Source organism: Chelonoidis abingdonii, chromosome 9 (genome assembly GCF_003597395.2).
Source record: "Chelonoidis abingdonii isolate Lonesome George chromosome 9, CheloAbing_2.0, whole genome shotgun sequence".
In the NCBI taxonomy this organism is placed as follows: domain Eukaryota; kingdom Metazoa; phylum Chordata; order Testudines; family Testudinidae; genus Chelonoidis; species Chelonoidis abingdonii.
Genome location: NC_133777.1, coordinates 5,093,336 through 5,107,426, shown reverse-complemented (window position 1 = coordinate 5,107,426; position 14,091 = coordinate 5,093,336). Strand labels below are relative to the sequence as shown.

At 48.3% G+C, this 14,091-nt stretch overlaps 1 protein-coding gene across 5 annotated transcripts in view; it reads right to left on the bottom strand.

Annotated features, from left to right (window-relative positions):
- Positions 1 to 2,484: 2,484 nt before the first annotated feature.
- The window catches only part of SSTR5 (somatostatin receptor 5), a 19,311-nt gene continuing 7,704 nt past the window's right edge, over positions 2,485 to 14,091 (bottom strand). For 2 of the 5 annotated variants that reach the window (XM_032762756.2, XM_032762755.2), the window contains one exon: positions 2,485 to 4,496. In XM_032762756.2, coding sequence (XP_032618647.1) covers positions 3,325 to 4,479 — 1,155 coding nt within the window. In that variant the 5' untranslated portion in view covers positions 4,480 to 4,496 and the 3' untranslated portion in view covers positions 2,485 to 3,324. Of the gene's footprint in view, positions 4,497 to 4,747; positions 4,891 to 6,662; positions 6,814 to 14,091 lie in introns of those variants that run through there. The other 3 variants (XM_032762753.2, XM_032762754.2, XM_075069049.1) reach the window with 3 other exon arrangements.

The following is a 14,091-nucleotide window of genomic DNA, read 5'->3' as shown; positions in this document are numbered from 1 at the left end:
GATAGCGGCCAATGCCAGATGCTTCAGAAGGAATTAACAGAACAAGAAATCATCGAGTGACATGGGCAGGACCGGCTCCAGGCACCAGCTCAGCAAGCAGGTGCTTGGGGCAGCCAAGGAGAAGGGGCAGCACATTGGGCTCTTCGGTGGCAATTCGGCGGCGGGTCCCTCGGTCCCTCTTGGTTTGCAACTTTTTTCTTTTTCCCGCCGCTTCGGGCAGCAAAAACCCTGGAGCAGGCCCTGGACATCGGTCCACTTGGAACTGGACTGACACTTATGATTAATTCCATATAGAAGTTGCATCGTCTTCGCTCCATTAAAAGGTTAACATCCTAAAGTGAAAGACTCTGAAAATAATCTTGGGATGCACATTCAGCTGACATGACTCAAGATTGTTCATTTCATGTCAATGGAGTGATGCCTCTTTATGCTAGCAGGAAATCCGGTCCATTGGCTCATTTTTCTGAAGAGCTCTCTTAGCTTGGTACAAAAAATCATAGTTTTGCATATGGACTTAGTTTTTCTCCCAATGGTTTAAAACCCTGGAAAACCCTATAATAACAACCTGGTGTTTACATTTTAGTAAGGAAAAATGTTTGCATCTCAAGCTGCCAATGTTATTTTTTCAAAATCATACTTATGTGTGTAAAACTTAACAAGAACTTCCAAATAAGCCTTCCTACTCTACAATAACTCTTCTAATATTTTTCCTTTCAATATAAATAGGACCAAGTTATCATTATGTTCTGTTTACAGCTATTTGAATAGATTGTCTCGTTGCTTGTACAAATATCACGCTGACATTTATTTGGTATATTAGGGCTCAGCAAAGCTTCCCAAGATAAGCTGTAAAAGGCCCATGTAATGCAGGGAGCAATCCATTAAAGGTTGAAGGGCTGGCTTAGAAGGCCTGTTGGAATAGGTCTTTTCTATCTCTTACTTCCATGCTTCCATGTCCTTTATTTCATACAAATAAACATATTTATGGGAGGGTGTAAGCCAGTCAGTTCGGGCCTCGTCCCCCTCAGATGCGGCGGGGAGCCAGGGCGCCTCCTTCTAGGCAGCGGGACGGGTTCCACGCCGGTCCTGTACTTGAGGGTCAATCAAATAAGGTCTATGGGCTCTGGCCCTCAGGCAGGGCGGGGCACCAAACAGTTCAGGCTCTGGCCCTCTGGGGCAGGGCAGAGCAGTAACAAAGTCTAGGGGCCCTGGCCCTCAGGCAGGGCAGGCACCAAACAAACCGTAGCACAGCTCAGGGGTTCTGGGTGAAGGGGGATCTGCCAGCCGATTATGGGTGGCAGGGGGAACGCAGGCCCACCCACTCCTCTGCGCTCCAGCCCGGGGCCCTGGAAGCGGCGGTCACCGCTAAGGCGGTCAGTGGGGATCCGGACCGAAACACACTGACAGGGTGGTCAGTAGGGATCGTGGCCGATACACACGACCATAGGCTCAGGGCCTTCTGCGGCCTGACTGTCGTCAGCCGCCCCCGGCTACTTCCAATTTCCCCCTCCCCCGGTACCTGTCCGCCGTCGGGGCAGTCCGGCGGGTCCCAGACCATAGGTTCCTCGGAGACCGGGAGGGACGCAGGCTCTGGCAGCTCCTCCGGCCAGCGGGCGCAGGGTAGTTCAGGCTGAGGGTCCTCAGGATACTCAGACGATGAGGGACAAGGTCGGCCAAGCCGCTCCCTGGAATACTTAGGACCAAAGGCAGGTCCTGGCCAGCGCCTGCCTCATGGATACTTGGCCTGAGAGGTAGGTCCGGCCAGCGCTCCTCAGGATAGTGAGCACAAGGCAAGCTGGGCCGAGCGGGAGCTCGGGCCTCCACGTCTGTGCTCTTCAGCGTCCTGGGCTCAACTGAGCTCTGGGCCCTGGCTTTTATACTTCCTGTCCTGCCCCTTGACTTCCGGGGGGCGGGAACAGGCGGTACTGGCTCCGCCCACGGAGGTGCCTGCTCTGGCTCTTCCCCCTCAGGTGCGGCAGGGAGCCAGGGCGCCTCCTTACAGAGGGCTACAATTATCTGAACAGCAGTAGTGACTAGAAGCAATCTCTAGGGAAAATAAACAGCTTGTTTCAGGATTAAAATACCAAGCTGCTAGTTTGGAAAGAGGAGAACAGTATACCAGTATTTTTTTCTCGTTTTTGGCTGAGGAGCAGATTGGTCCATTGGATAGGGTACTGGGCTGGGACTCAGGAGATTGAGGTGCTCTTCCTGGATCTGTCACTGACCTCTCTTTTCCTGTCTGTCTTGTCTACTTCAGCTGTAAGCTTGTCAAGGCATAATGTCTCTCATTAGGTGTTAGTACAGTGCCTAGCACAATGGGCCTCTGATCTTGGCTGTAGCACATAGGCCCTATTGTCATACAAATAATAAATAATAACAATAGTTGGATCTATGATAAGTTAAGCATCAAGGACAAAGCTGTATCAGTTTCAGCATGTGATGACGTACAATGGTAGGAAAAGATAAGAGCCTGCTAGCCAAGAGGGAATTCAACTTGTTTTAATTTCTGAAAATACAATTTAAATTCAGATCCATACTTACATTCAGAACCAATAAATAGACACAGAACAGCTTTTCAGGACTTCACAATCACTGTCATTTACATAGTAATAAAGTGACGGCGTTACATTTCATAAGCAGCTTGGATTAGAATGTTATACGCACTATGAATGAATTTTCCATTTCACATTCATTTAATAATTCTTTTTCAAGGTGGGGGGGAGGTTCAATTGACTTGAAACACTTCTGGGCATTTGGAGTCTCTTATGTGGGATAATTACAGTAAAACAATGCAAATGGTTAAGCAGCATTTCAAAACTATGGCATATGCATACTTCCAAGATCAGTAAATTAGTGCTGTGAGCTATGTTACTTTGAAAACTGCCACTTAAGAAATAGTGCTTTTTCCTTTTTTAATATAAAACACTCACTTAACAAACTTTTGAGAATACTTTGGGGCAAATGAACCAATACACTCTCTGCTTTTTGCTGATCCGGCAACGCAAAACAAATAGGATGGTTAAAACAGACTCACAGCTGCTGTGCATCACCAGAATGGCAGCCAGCAGCCAGAATGTACCACTAAATCTGTCCCCCGCATATAGAAAGAGAAAGTGATAACATGTCCTATTGCTTTAGCTACATGCCTTAGGCATTCCACAGAATTCAATATAATCCCTAATTCATGGGGAGAGGGAATCTATGTACATTTGTTTGAGCTTGTGAGTCTCAGGATTTCAGTTTATCTCTGATTTGCACACACACACACATCCCCCACCAGTTTTTCAGTTCTGCAGTTTATTTACAGTTTTTCAAGCCAGGACCTCACACCTTACTTGTTTGCATATGTCCATTGAATTCCATGTTTCTCTGGGTTAGCATTGCTTCTTGCAAGCGGCTGCTGTTCTCCTGCCTGTGCTTGGTTGGATCTCCGTCTTCAACACCATTCCCCTTCCGGAGACATAAAACTTTCTGAAAACTCTGCTTGAAGTTGTCAGAGAGAAATCCATAAAGTATGGGGTTGGCACAGCTGTTTGCATAGGACAGAACCACCACAAAGAAGTAAACACCAAGTAACCCAGGCTCTTCCGGCAAGGTGGATATCAAATTGACAATGTTTAGTATATAGAATGGGAGCCAGCAAAACACAAAGACGACCACGATGATGACCACCATCCTGGTCACTTTCCTTTCTGACCGCCTGCGCCTCGTGGACCCAACTCGGACCCCAGAAGACTTGACCTTAATCACGATCAGCAGGTAGCAGAGGCAGATCACCAGCAGGGGTCCAAAAAATCCTAAAACCGACGTGTAAATGATGAAGACTGCTGACCATATGTTTACTGGCTCTGGCCAGTTCATGTTGCAGGTGTGAAGGTGTTCCTGAACATCTGCAAATATAATGACTGGAAGAACCATCAAGAATGAGAAAGTCCAGACCGTTATACTGATCAGTTTGGCCACCCTTGGACGCCGCCATTTGGTGGACTTGATGGGATGAACTACTGCAAGGTAGCGATCCATACTCATGACAGTCAAGGAAAAGATACTGGTGAATTGATTAATGCCGTCTAAGGTCATAACAAGCCGACACCAAAAGAAGCCAAAGGGCCAGTAAGAGATGGTGTTCTGAGTAGCCAGGAATGGCAAGCCAAGCATGAAGAGAACATCGGCTACGGCTAAATTCAAGATGTAAATGTTGGTGACTGTTTTCATCTTGGCATGACGCAAAACCACATAAATGACCAAGGTGTTCCCACTGAGTCCGATTGCACATACAAGGAAGTATATGACAGAGATAAGAACTGTGTGAACATCTTTGGACACAGGAAGTCCTGTCACAGTTCTATTGTTCGTCATGTTCATCAGTGAGGAGGAATTTACATCTTGGGCACTCACCTCCATGCCAAAAGCACTGGAAAAATATAAAGGATCCATTTTTCCTTTCCCAATTTTTTTAAGGCTGAGATAGATTAACATTCACAAACATCTTGTTCCTGAAATAAGAAAAGGAAAGAAGAAAGAGAAGAAAAAAGAATTTTTAAAAGCCATGCATTTGATGGGCAACATCCAGAACTGGATTTTACATTAAGCATCTGTTGTAGGCATTGCTCAGTGTACCATAAATGTAATTACAAGTGAAATCAACAATCGTTTCGGTATCAAGCAGCTGTTTCTCCGCTATACAGCATCCCCAATAAATAATAATATAAGAATCTATGATTCTAGTCTATGATTAATCACCAACCTGGAACAGACCAATAGCTCATCATAATAGGTTGCATTCTCAGGAGCTGTTTGGAAAGGAATACGTCTGAAAAGCAGAGATGGAACATTCAAATACAGATGCAGATTTTGAACACTCCAAAGTTCAGGGGCATTTGGATCCAGAGTTCTAGGTCAAGCCCATCATGACTTTGACACCAAAAAGTGAGTTTTATATATTGTTTTTTTGCCCTTCATTGGTCATAACATTGTGCTGGCAGGTGGGTAGCATGAGCAATCTTTTCCCAAGAAAGCACGACCAATCACGATTGATAATTTCTGTTCATTGTCTCATGCCACCTCGAAGACAATGTGTTATCTGAATGATTCTACAGCTTATCTGCCTTATGCCTCACCTCTTTCCAGGGCCCCCAAAAGAGATGAAATAGCCCGCTTTCCAGTGTGGAAAAACCACCTGAACTCCTACAGAAAGAGATTAGCTATTAATTTAGGGCCAGATTTTCAAAGGGTGTTTTGCAGCCAAAGTGTCACAATAAAACCTTCTGGGATGAGGCCTTTTGAAAATCTGGACTCAGCTATAGCTGCTGATTGGTTTAAAATCTACCCGTCTTTTGCTATAATCTGGTCCACAATGGCTATGCATTAATCCATTGTGAGTAGCAACAGGTGTGAACCAAAATTCCAAATCTAAATGCCTGAAGGGAGAAGGATGTTTTTAAAATCCAGACCAAAACCTGGGTCTCATATTTGCAGCTGAGGCTCATTCCCATGAAATATTTTCTGGATCTGCCTGCTGACATAGAAGCAATCTGAGCTGATAGATTCAGATACCACTTCCAGTCTGGCTGAACCAATTGAACACCCACGGGAAACATCAACATCTGTGTAGGTGTGGAAAAATAAAACCATCCATTACAGCAAACAAAGCCCGAGTATAAATTCACTGATATTTATGATGGGAAGTCCTACATTTTGGAACATTTCATAATAGACAAAGCACTAGATATAGCACTCACGAATGCAAAGAAAATTGCATTAGAAAGGAACAGATCAGCTCATTTCCAACTCTAAATTCTAAGTCCATTAACTTTTCCCATATGCCCTTTCTGCATGACCCCTTGGCTTTGTGTCAAGTATATGCCTTTCGTGAGCCTTGACTTCAACAGGTGTCTTGACAGTCAGTAGTAATAATTCTCAGCTCTTATAGCAGAAGCGGGCAAACTTTTCGGCCTGAGAGACGCATCGGGTTTCAGAAATTGTATGGAGGGCCGGTTAGGGGAAGCTGTGCCACCTCAAACAGCCAGGCATGGCCCAGCCCCGAGCCCCTAGCTTGCCCCCTACAGCTTCCCCTTGGGACTCCTGCCCCATCCAACTCCCCCTCTCCCTGTTCCCTGACAGTCCTCCCGGAACCCCTGTCTCATCCACCCTCCCCCCGCTCCCTGCCCCCTGACCGCCCCTGGAATCCCGCTGTCCCATCCAACCCCTCCTCTCAGTCCTGACTGGCCCCCCAGGACTCCTGCCCCATTCAACCACCCCTTCTCCCTGTCCCCCAATTGCCCCCAGAACCCCTGCCCTTGACTGCCCCCTGCCGCCCATCCGGCATCATTACCAAACCTTTTGCAGTTGGAGAAAGCACAGCCCAGAGGTAAAACCACTTGCCCAAGGTCACCCAGCAGTTGAGCTAGGAGCAAAACCCAGGTCTCCTGTGTCTCTGCCCAGTGCACTATCTACTAGGCCACATATACTTGAGTAGGAGTTACGGTTTATTAGTCAAGCTGAGTAGGGGGAACTTTTCCAAGCTTCTGCCTCCACTGTGCCTGACTCATATTGATATTTTTTATTACTCTATCTCTTGCTAGTTTATGAAGCAGCCACTACAAGGGTAATGAGGTGCAACGCAGACAGTGTAGAAATGCAGAAGAATTTACATTAAGAACCTTGCGGTCAACTCAGCAGGTTATTTCTCTTTCATCCACTACATTCCAGTGGGCCATAGTGTAAGTTCCTTCTGCTCTCAGTAATAGTAGGAAATAGTTTGTTCTGATTTTGAAATTCGCAGGTGGGGAGTCAATGTCTGAAGAAAACAGTCTGCTTTATAATTTGCAATTGGGGATGATGTGCCAGCGAAGACAAAAAATGCAGAAAGATTAGGACAGAAAACCTAAGGAGACTGTGGTTGAAGAGCATAAGCACGTGCTGTAGTTAGTCTTCAACCTTTGATGTCTCCCAGTCAAGACTGGATGTTCTTTCAGAAAGATATGCTTTAGCCAAATACAAGTTACTGGGCTCCATACAGGAGTAAATGGGTGAAATTTAAGGGCCTGTGATTTACGGGTCAGACTAAATGATCTAATGGTCCCATCTCCCATTAAACTCTATGAAACTATAACAAATATGGGAAAAAAGAAATTGGAGGGGAATTTGCGGGTTCTGTACCTGATGTACTGCCTCACTACCATGTGTTTTTGACAGTGCAGTAATGGGCCTGATAGAAGAGCCTTGATAGATACAGTAGGCAAGTAGCTTCTGAGATTGTATAGCTCACAAACTAAAGAGGAGTGGGACAGATTCATAGATTCATAGACTCTAGGATTGGAAGGGACCTCGAGAGGTCATTGAGTCCAGTCCCCTGCCTTCATGGCAGGACCAAATACTGTGCTTAGACCATCCCCTGGATGAGCGACACTCAATACGTAACCTCAAGCATGTGCGGCTCTTTGCACAGAGAGCTACCTCCAGAGAGTGGAGAGCCACGAGACGCCCGATAGCAATTTATTCCAGTGTGTAACCCACCCATCAGTTAGGAACTTTTCCTAAGTCTCAATCTAAACTCTTGCTGGCAGTTAGAGAGGGGACAACTGGGCATTCTCTGAGCCTACCGTAGAGCTAAGTCAAACATAGTTTCTCTTCCCTCGCCTCCAACTGATACACCTCGTCCCTTTTAGATTACCGAAACGCTACGCAGTGTCCCTCATCTTCTCTTTTTCAACAAAATAAACCCATCTTTCACCTCCTTCATAGGTCAGGTGTCTCAAGACCTTTAACATCTTTGTTGCTCTTCTCGGACCCGCTCTGACTCCAATGTTCCTCCACAGCTTTCCTGACAAGCGATGCCAGTAATGGACACAATACTCAGTTGAGGCCTAACCATGCATGAGTAGAGTTGGAAGACATGACCTTCCCTCATGGTCTTGTGTACAACAACACCTGTTCATAGGCATCCCAGAAAGAATGTTTGCTTTGTTCGCAAAACAGGTATGCACACTGTGAACATATTGAGCTGTGGTCCCACTAGACCCCTAATCTCTTTCGGTCCCCATACTCCTCCCTAACAGTTCTCTCTCATTCGTTCAGTTGAAACTTGATGTCTGTCCCTAAACGTGGCAGCACTTTAGCATTTGGTCTTATTGCGAACTTCATCTGAGTTTACCGGTCAGACCATTTCTCCAATATTTGGTCCAGATCAGTGCCATATATGACTCTGAGCCAACTGGGACACCATGTGAGAGCTGGCTGCACTAGGAGTCCTCAATACTAAAGCCACATGTCTCGACAGTGCTGCAGGGAATACTAAGCGCAAAAACATTCATCGAAAACCGGTTGCCACCAACTCTGCAACCCTAACTACCCAAGAACTAAAACCTCCCAAAACTCCGGTCGGAAGTAGAGATGGGGCCAGCAGGGCTGTTGGACCGCCTCGGTCATACTCACCAACGACTTAGATGTTTGGCATGAGAAAGATACTAGTGAGAGTGATCATGGATGACAAGACACTGAGGCGAGATTGGCATCGTGCGCACGATCGACATGGCGGCACGGTCTGCTAGCACCCTAATGTTTGTGGGCGTGGGCGCGTGGTGGCATGCACTGGCTCAATCCTGAGAGCTCCTTTGCTGCCCAACATTTCACAGGGACCCCGAGGAGGAACTGCAGACCTAAGGTCGGTCGAAGTCCAGCTAACTATGGGCAGGCAAGGCAGGGGCCACAAATGCACATTCACTAACTGGTCTAGTCTCAGCACAACTGACTGTCGGATACCATACAGTCCTGGAGAGTGACGGACCTCTCTGCCCACCCGTCACGATGGAGATCAGGATTGTAATAGAGCAGCTGCGGAGCAAAAAGCCAGGAGGCGAAGCCCAGAGAGGTGTGCCAAACTGCTGTAGGTAAAACCGACAGACGTTGAGTTATAACGGACTGGCCGGGAGCTGCGGCCTGTCTAAATTCACACCTGGGCAGGAATCTTGCACATGGACGTTTAAGCAGATTGACTTTGCCTTAGGTTGCCTCTTGCTCTGCTATGCATTTGCTGATTGAAGACTTACAGCCTAAGCAGTTTTTGGTGGGCGGCACATGGTAGCTCTGCAGTATTTTCCGCCGAGCTGAGCTGCTGGATACACTGGCTGATTGAACGGCGGTACTAGGTTTGATTCCAGAAGTCTATTTGCCCCAGCTATGAACAAACTTTTCTTCAAGCAAATGCCCAAACCTCTGTCGACAGCGCGACAGCCACACAATACTGTATTGGGTCTACGCGAGGCATTGCAACTTTTCACATAGCTACTGCACGTTCAGTTTCGCGCACATATCTGGGCCAATGTCTGTAATGGTTGAGCCCTGAGAAACCACACTAGAGCGAGCAATCAGGAAAATACGCAAGAGCTACATATAGCCTGGTATCCATATCCGCACAAAGGCATGACCATGGGACCTTTCCCAGGACCTGGAACTAGCATGGCTCAGAAGTAACTTTGCTGCACCCGGTGGGGATCATTTTTGATGCTCCATGTGATTCATGTTCCTATGTTCTTCTCTGAAGACACTGTGTTTCACTTGAAAACTTTTTTCTCCGGTGGGGGGTACTGTGCGCAGCTTCGCAATTGGTGCCGGGTGACTCCATTGCTCGTGAAGACCTGCGGGGGACATGATGAAAGAGGACGGTGCACAGAAGCAGTGCCAAAGCCACGACACCAGCCACACAGCGTGTTTTTTGTTTTGCGTTTTTGCTCTGACCACATCAACCCTGTTTGGTTTGCGAGCTTAAAACATACACTCCGCAGAAATCCACAGAAATTCACAGTGGAAACTGGAAGTGACTGTGTCAGATGAAAAGTTGTACACATCGCCTGACAAGCCCGTCGGGGTTGGGGCAGGGCGGGCATGGCTCACGTTTCACCTCTGGGCCCAGGGTTTGAACAAAATGGATTGTTCTTCACCTACTCGACATGGTGTGTGTGTGTTGTGTAGAGATTACGTCGTCTTGAATGGAACCTAGAAGCTAGGGGGGTGTCGTGGTGGGTGAACTGCAGGGAGACAACTACAGCTTTAGAAGCTCTAGCAGAGCTTTTTAAACAGAGGGTTGTTGGCCTAACATGATGTAGGCGGGGTTATTGTTGAGTCCAAGTCGTGTTTCAAGAGCGGAGCTTCCAGCCTGGCCTGTTCCATTTAGGCGTGAAGTACTGCAGGGGTTAGCAGCTCTGGTCATGACAACTCCCTATTACCCTTAAACCCACGAAGCCCATCCCAATGCCACAGTCCGGGCCAATGGCTCTAGACACCTCCCACGAGTTGTGAAACGGGATTGTTCTCCAAGGGAGCACTTGGCATCTTGTGCTATGGAACTGCATCTGGGTTTCTCAGCCACGCCCAGGTCTCCAATTTGTCCAGATCATTGCGAATTTTGACTGCACGGTCGGTTACCACAGACGGATCCGCAGGATTGTGCATTCCGAGGCCAGGGGTGAGGAGGAGGGAAGATGGGTAACCATTTGACGAGGCACGCCCCACTACAGCAGTGGGGGACAGTCTCTCCTCGACACAAGGGCATGGCAGGAGCAGCGCAGTTGAGCAGAGAGAGTTCCTTGCCCTGAGGCCACAGCATATGGCCCCGCAAAGGCACTCAAGACAAATCCGTGTCACCCCCTGCAACGTCTAGTTTGAGTTCATACAGTAGATCTAGCAGTAGATATGCTGACCGCCATGCAAGATGCACTGCAGGGTCCCATACCACTGCTCCTTGCGTGTAAACCAGACCCGCCTCGCTGCAGCTCCCAAACAAGCATCTGTTTGAGACACTCCTTCCCCTTTCTGAGGTGCTGGGCCGACCTCATCTGCTCATCGCTGCAGAGTCATCGTCCCTGCAGTTGGAGGAGCTACAGGTTCACGCTGGTAGTGGTCCTACTCCTCACAGCACAACCAAGTTCTCACACAGCAGAGAGAAGAGAGGGCTTAAGCGCTGAAACACTGGAACCGACAGCTTGGTCCTTATGGGGCAAAGGACCCACAAACCTGCCCGCCGAGTTGAGATGAGTGCTGCAAGGAACTCCCTGTATTTTGCAGTCACACAAGGGCAGGCTGTTGGAAAGGGTCCATTAGACAAGCCTCTTTGAGAGTTGCGATGGTAGATCCAGGGGAGAGAATGCAAAACGCTGGCTTAGGTAGCGTATCTGCCCTGTGGGGCACGTTCACAGAACAGCCTGTTGGGAGTTTGTTGTTCGTCTATCATGTCAGAGGGTATGGGCGCAAAACCGTCAAGCGCTAAGCCATCCTGAGGATATTTATGCCGAAATGTGGGTACGTCTTTGTATCGGGAGTGAGGAACATAATCTCAGGAATGCAGTCAAACTAGAGACAAAACCATGTCCATGATCAGCAAATAACGCTTTATGAAAGGCCAAAGAAGATGCTACCACAGGGGTCCAGGTACAAGATCAGGTTAATCCCTGAAACACGTCATTTCTTTCAACATCGATTGCTTTAAACACAACGAGTTATGAAAGCAGAGAGTTGACGTCCAGTACTGAACAACTAGAAATTAAGGAAGTGACGTAAAAGACATTTAATTTCCATTCAACAGATTTCTCAGAAGTTTTGTTTGTTTTCGATGCATCAGAAAACGTATAAAAAAAGGATCAACGCTAGATCATTCTCATGAAAACAGCAGAGTAATAAAAAAATTACTGTTGCACTATGACAATAGTACAGACGCACTCCCATTATGGGCCATTTCACTCAGCTCTCAATCGAGAACATACAGCGTCTGCTCGCCCCTCGACCACATGAGCACAATTAGCCCTCACACTCTTCGGCGAGAAGAGTTGGTCAATTGTAGGGCAGGCAGCAGGGTATTTGCAGAGCAGGACGCTGTCCACGGAAGCAGTGTATGCACGCGACTAACAGGTCGCCCTTATTCAGCTGTGATCCTCCATTGGACAAGGGCCCTGTGAGCAGCGCAGAGGCGCTGCCTTGCCAGCTGCTAAGTACACGAGCTGCAACAGCACAGGACCAAGAATCCTCACAGGGATTCGCTTCTGACTCCCAGCATTCAGCAGGTCAGCAACCATGACCAGTCTAGCTTGAGTCCCACCAGCCCTAGCTACTGGCCCCAAGACATGGGGCTTGGAGAAGGTTTTCTGACCAGCACTGCCCAACTTCTTCCTCCCCTCGAGGTTCAGTGGAAATGCAACCAAAGCTGTGGCAGAGACAGATGCATGGCAGGGCTAAATGATCGATCCCATACCCACTGGGACTAATTCCATTGTGACCAGTGGGAATGACAAGTGGACAACCAGAATGACCCTTACTGGCAATTCATCGCATACCTGTATTCCCCCTACGCAAGGAGCATTAATGCCCCGGACAACCCCAGCCAATTCGCTCGCACTCTGACCTGAAGTATTCTATTGATATTACACAGGCAGTCTACGTAACGTAATAAGTTGCCCTGATGGACCTAGTGGTAGGGAAAAACATTTGAGCCGACTTTTCCCTTCCGCGAGATGCCCACGGCAAGAGGAAGTGGGAGAACTTGGGCACTGAAGGGCGAGCATTATGTCTCCAATAAATATAGCAGAAACATGGACACAGCAGTATGCATCCTTGGCAACCTCCCCAACTCTTTAAATAATTTTTAAATATCTATAAAATACGGCAAAGCGTTGATGAGACCGAAAAATAGTCAGCGAGGCAAGGGATCTTCCAGGAAACAGAGTTACCAGTGATGCTCGCTCCACCACAACTCCTCTCCTTGGCGCCTCTTCCCCCACCGTCTCCCTCGAGTGCTACAGGAGCTGGCATGCGAGAGTCCAGCTCTAAACCCGGACAAAGAACAAGAACCATCCCTCCAAGGCATTTCCTGGACTCAAGATCCAGTGTGTCCAAGAACTGCCCCGGAGCCAAGCAACTCCCTTTCTGCTCGCGCCACCCCAGCAGGAGGAGCAAAGAAAGGGGAACAGAGGGGACTGTATAACACCCCACTCCGCTGCACACACTATTGTCAAGACCCCTTCATTTCTGGAAACACGTCCTGGACCGAAGGATAAGGGTTGGGGATGGCAAGTGAATGGGCCTGGTAGTAGCTGGAATAAGCAGGTGGCGCTCTGGAACAGGAAAGAAGGAAAGCGAAGGGTTGGGCAGAATGGGAGAGCGAGAACTTTACAAGTAAATATTTCCCACACGAAAAAGAAGCACAGCATAAAGACGGCCAACGGCAACAACATACTATCCTACTACATTGAACACATGCAAACACTGCACAGCAACAGTAGAGACATGAGCGACTGGTTCAGGACAACTGACCGTCTTCCAAGCCAGCCTGGCCCATGGGCCACCCGTTAAGTTGCTCACGGGCCGACGCTTTTCCCCCTCTCCCCGGCCTGTCAGAGGAGGCGGCAGAGACCAGCACCACAAAGATCTGCTCTCCTCTGCAGAGATAGGGGTCGCACACGCAGCCCTACTAAACCACACACACCGTGCATTATCAACGCAAACCATCTCGGCTCCTCTGCAGTCAGGGAAATCCATGCACACCCGATGACAGGTCACACCAGATCCCAAACCCGATACCAGTGGAATACTTGGAGAGGATAGGTGGACATGCGTCCCTAGTAACCCAATTTGACCACATTCGCTGGGTCACGATCTGGCGTGCCGGGATACACAGCAGGCAGTGAATGACGGAACCATGCAAGAGAGGAAAAGACAGCGATCAGCCACCCATGAGCCAAGACTGCTCACTACACTACACCTACCTTCCATACTGCATGCCAGCAGTACAGAAGTGCGAAGGCTGTTCTTGAGGGTCCTGTCTACACTGCCAGCTTGAAGTGGGACAGGGGCAACGGCGAATGTGTAGACAAACCGCACTTAGGGCCAAGCGACTTGATAACCACATCGCAGCGAGAAGCTGCACCATCAGTCAATGGTGTGGCATAAGAGTATTGGACGCCAGGATCGGCTAGGCAGGCAGTTACAGCAGCTCAGGACAATCTACATGTCGGCAGCCCAACGGCTCCGATGCCTGAAGATCATTTCAATCTCTGGGCCTGTCTTTAAGCCGTACAGGCATACCGGTTGTACAGGGTAAAA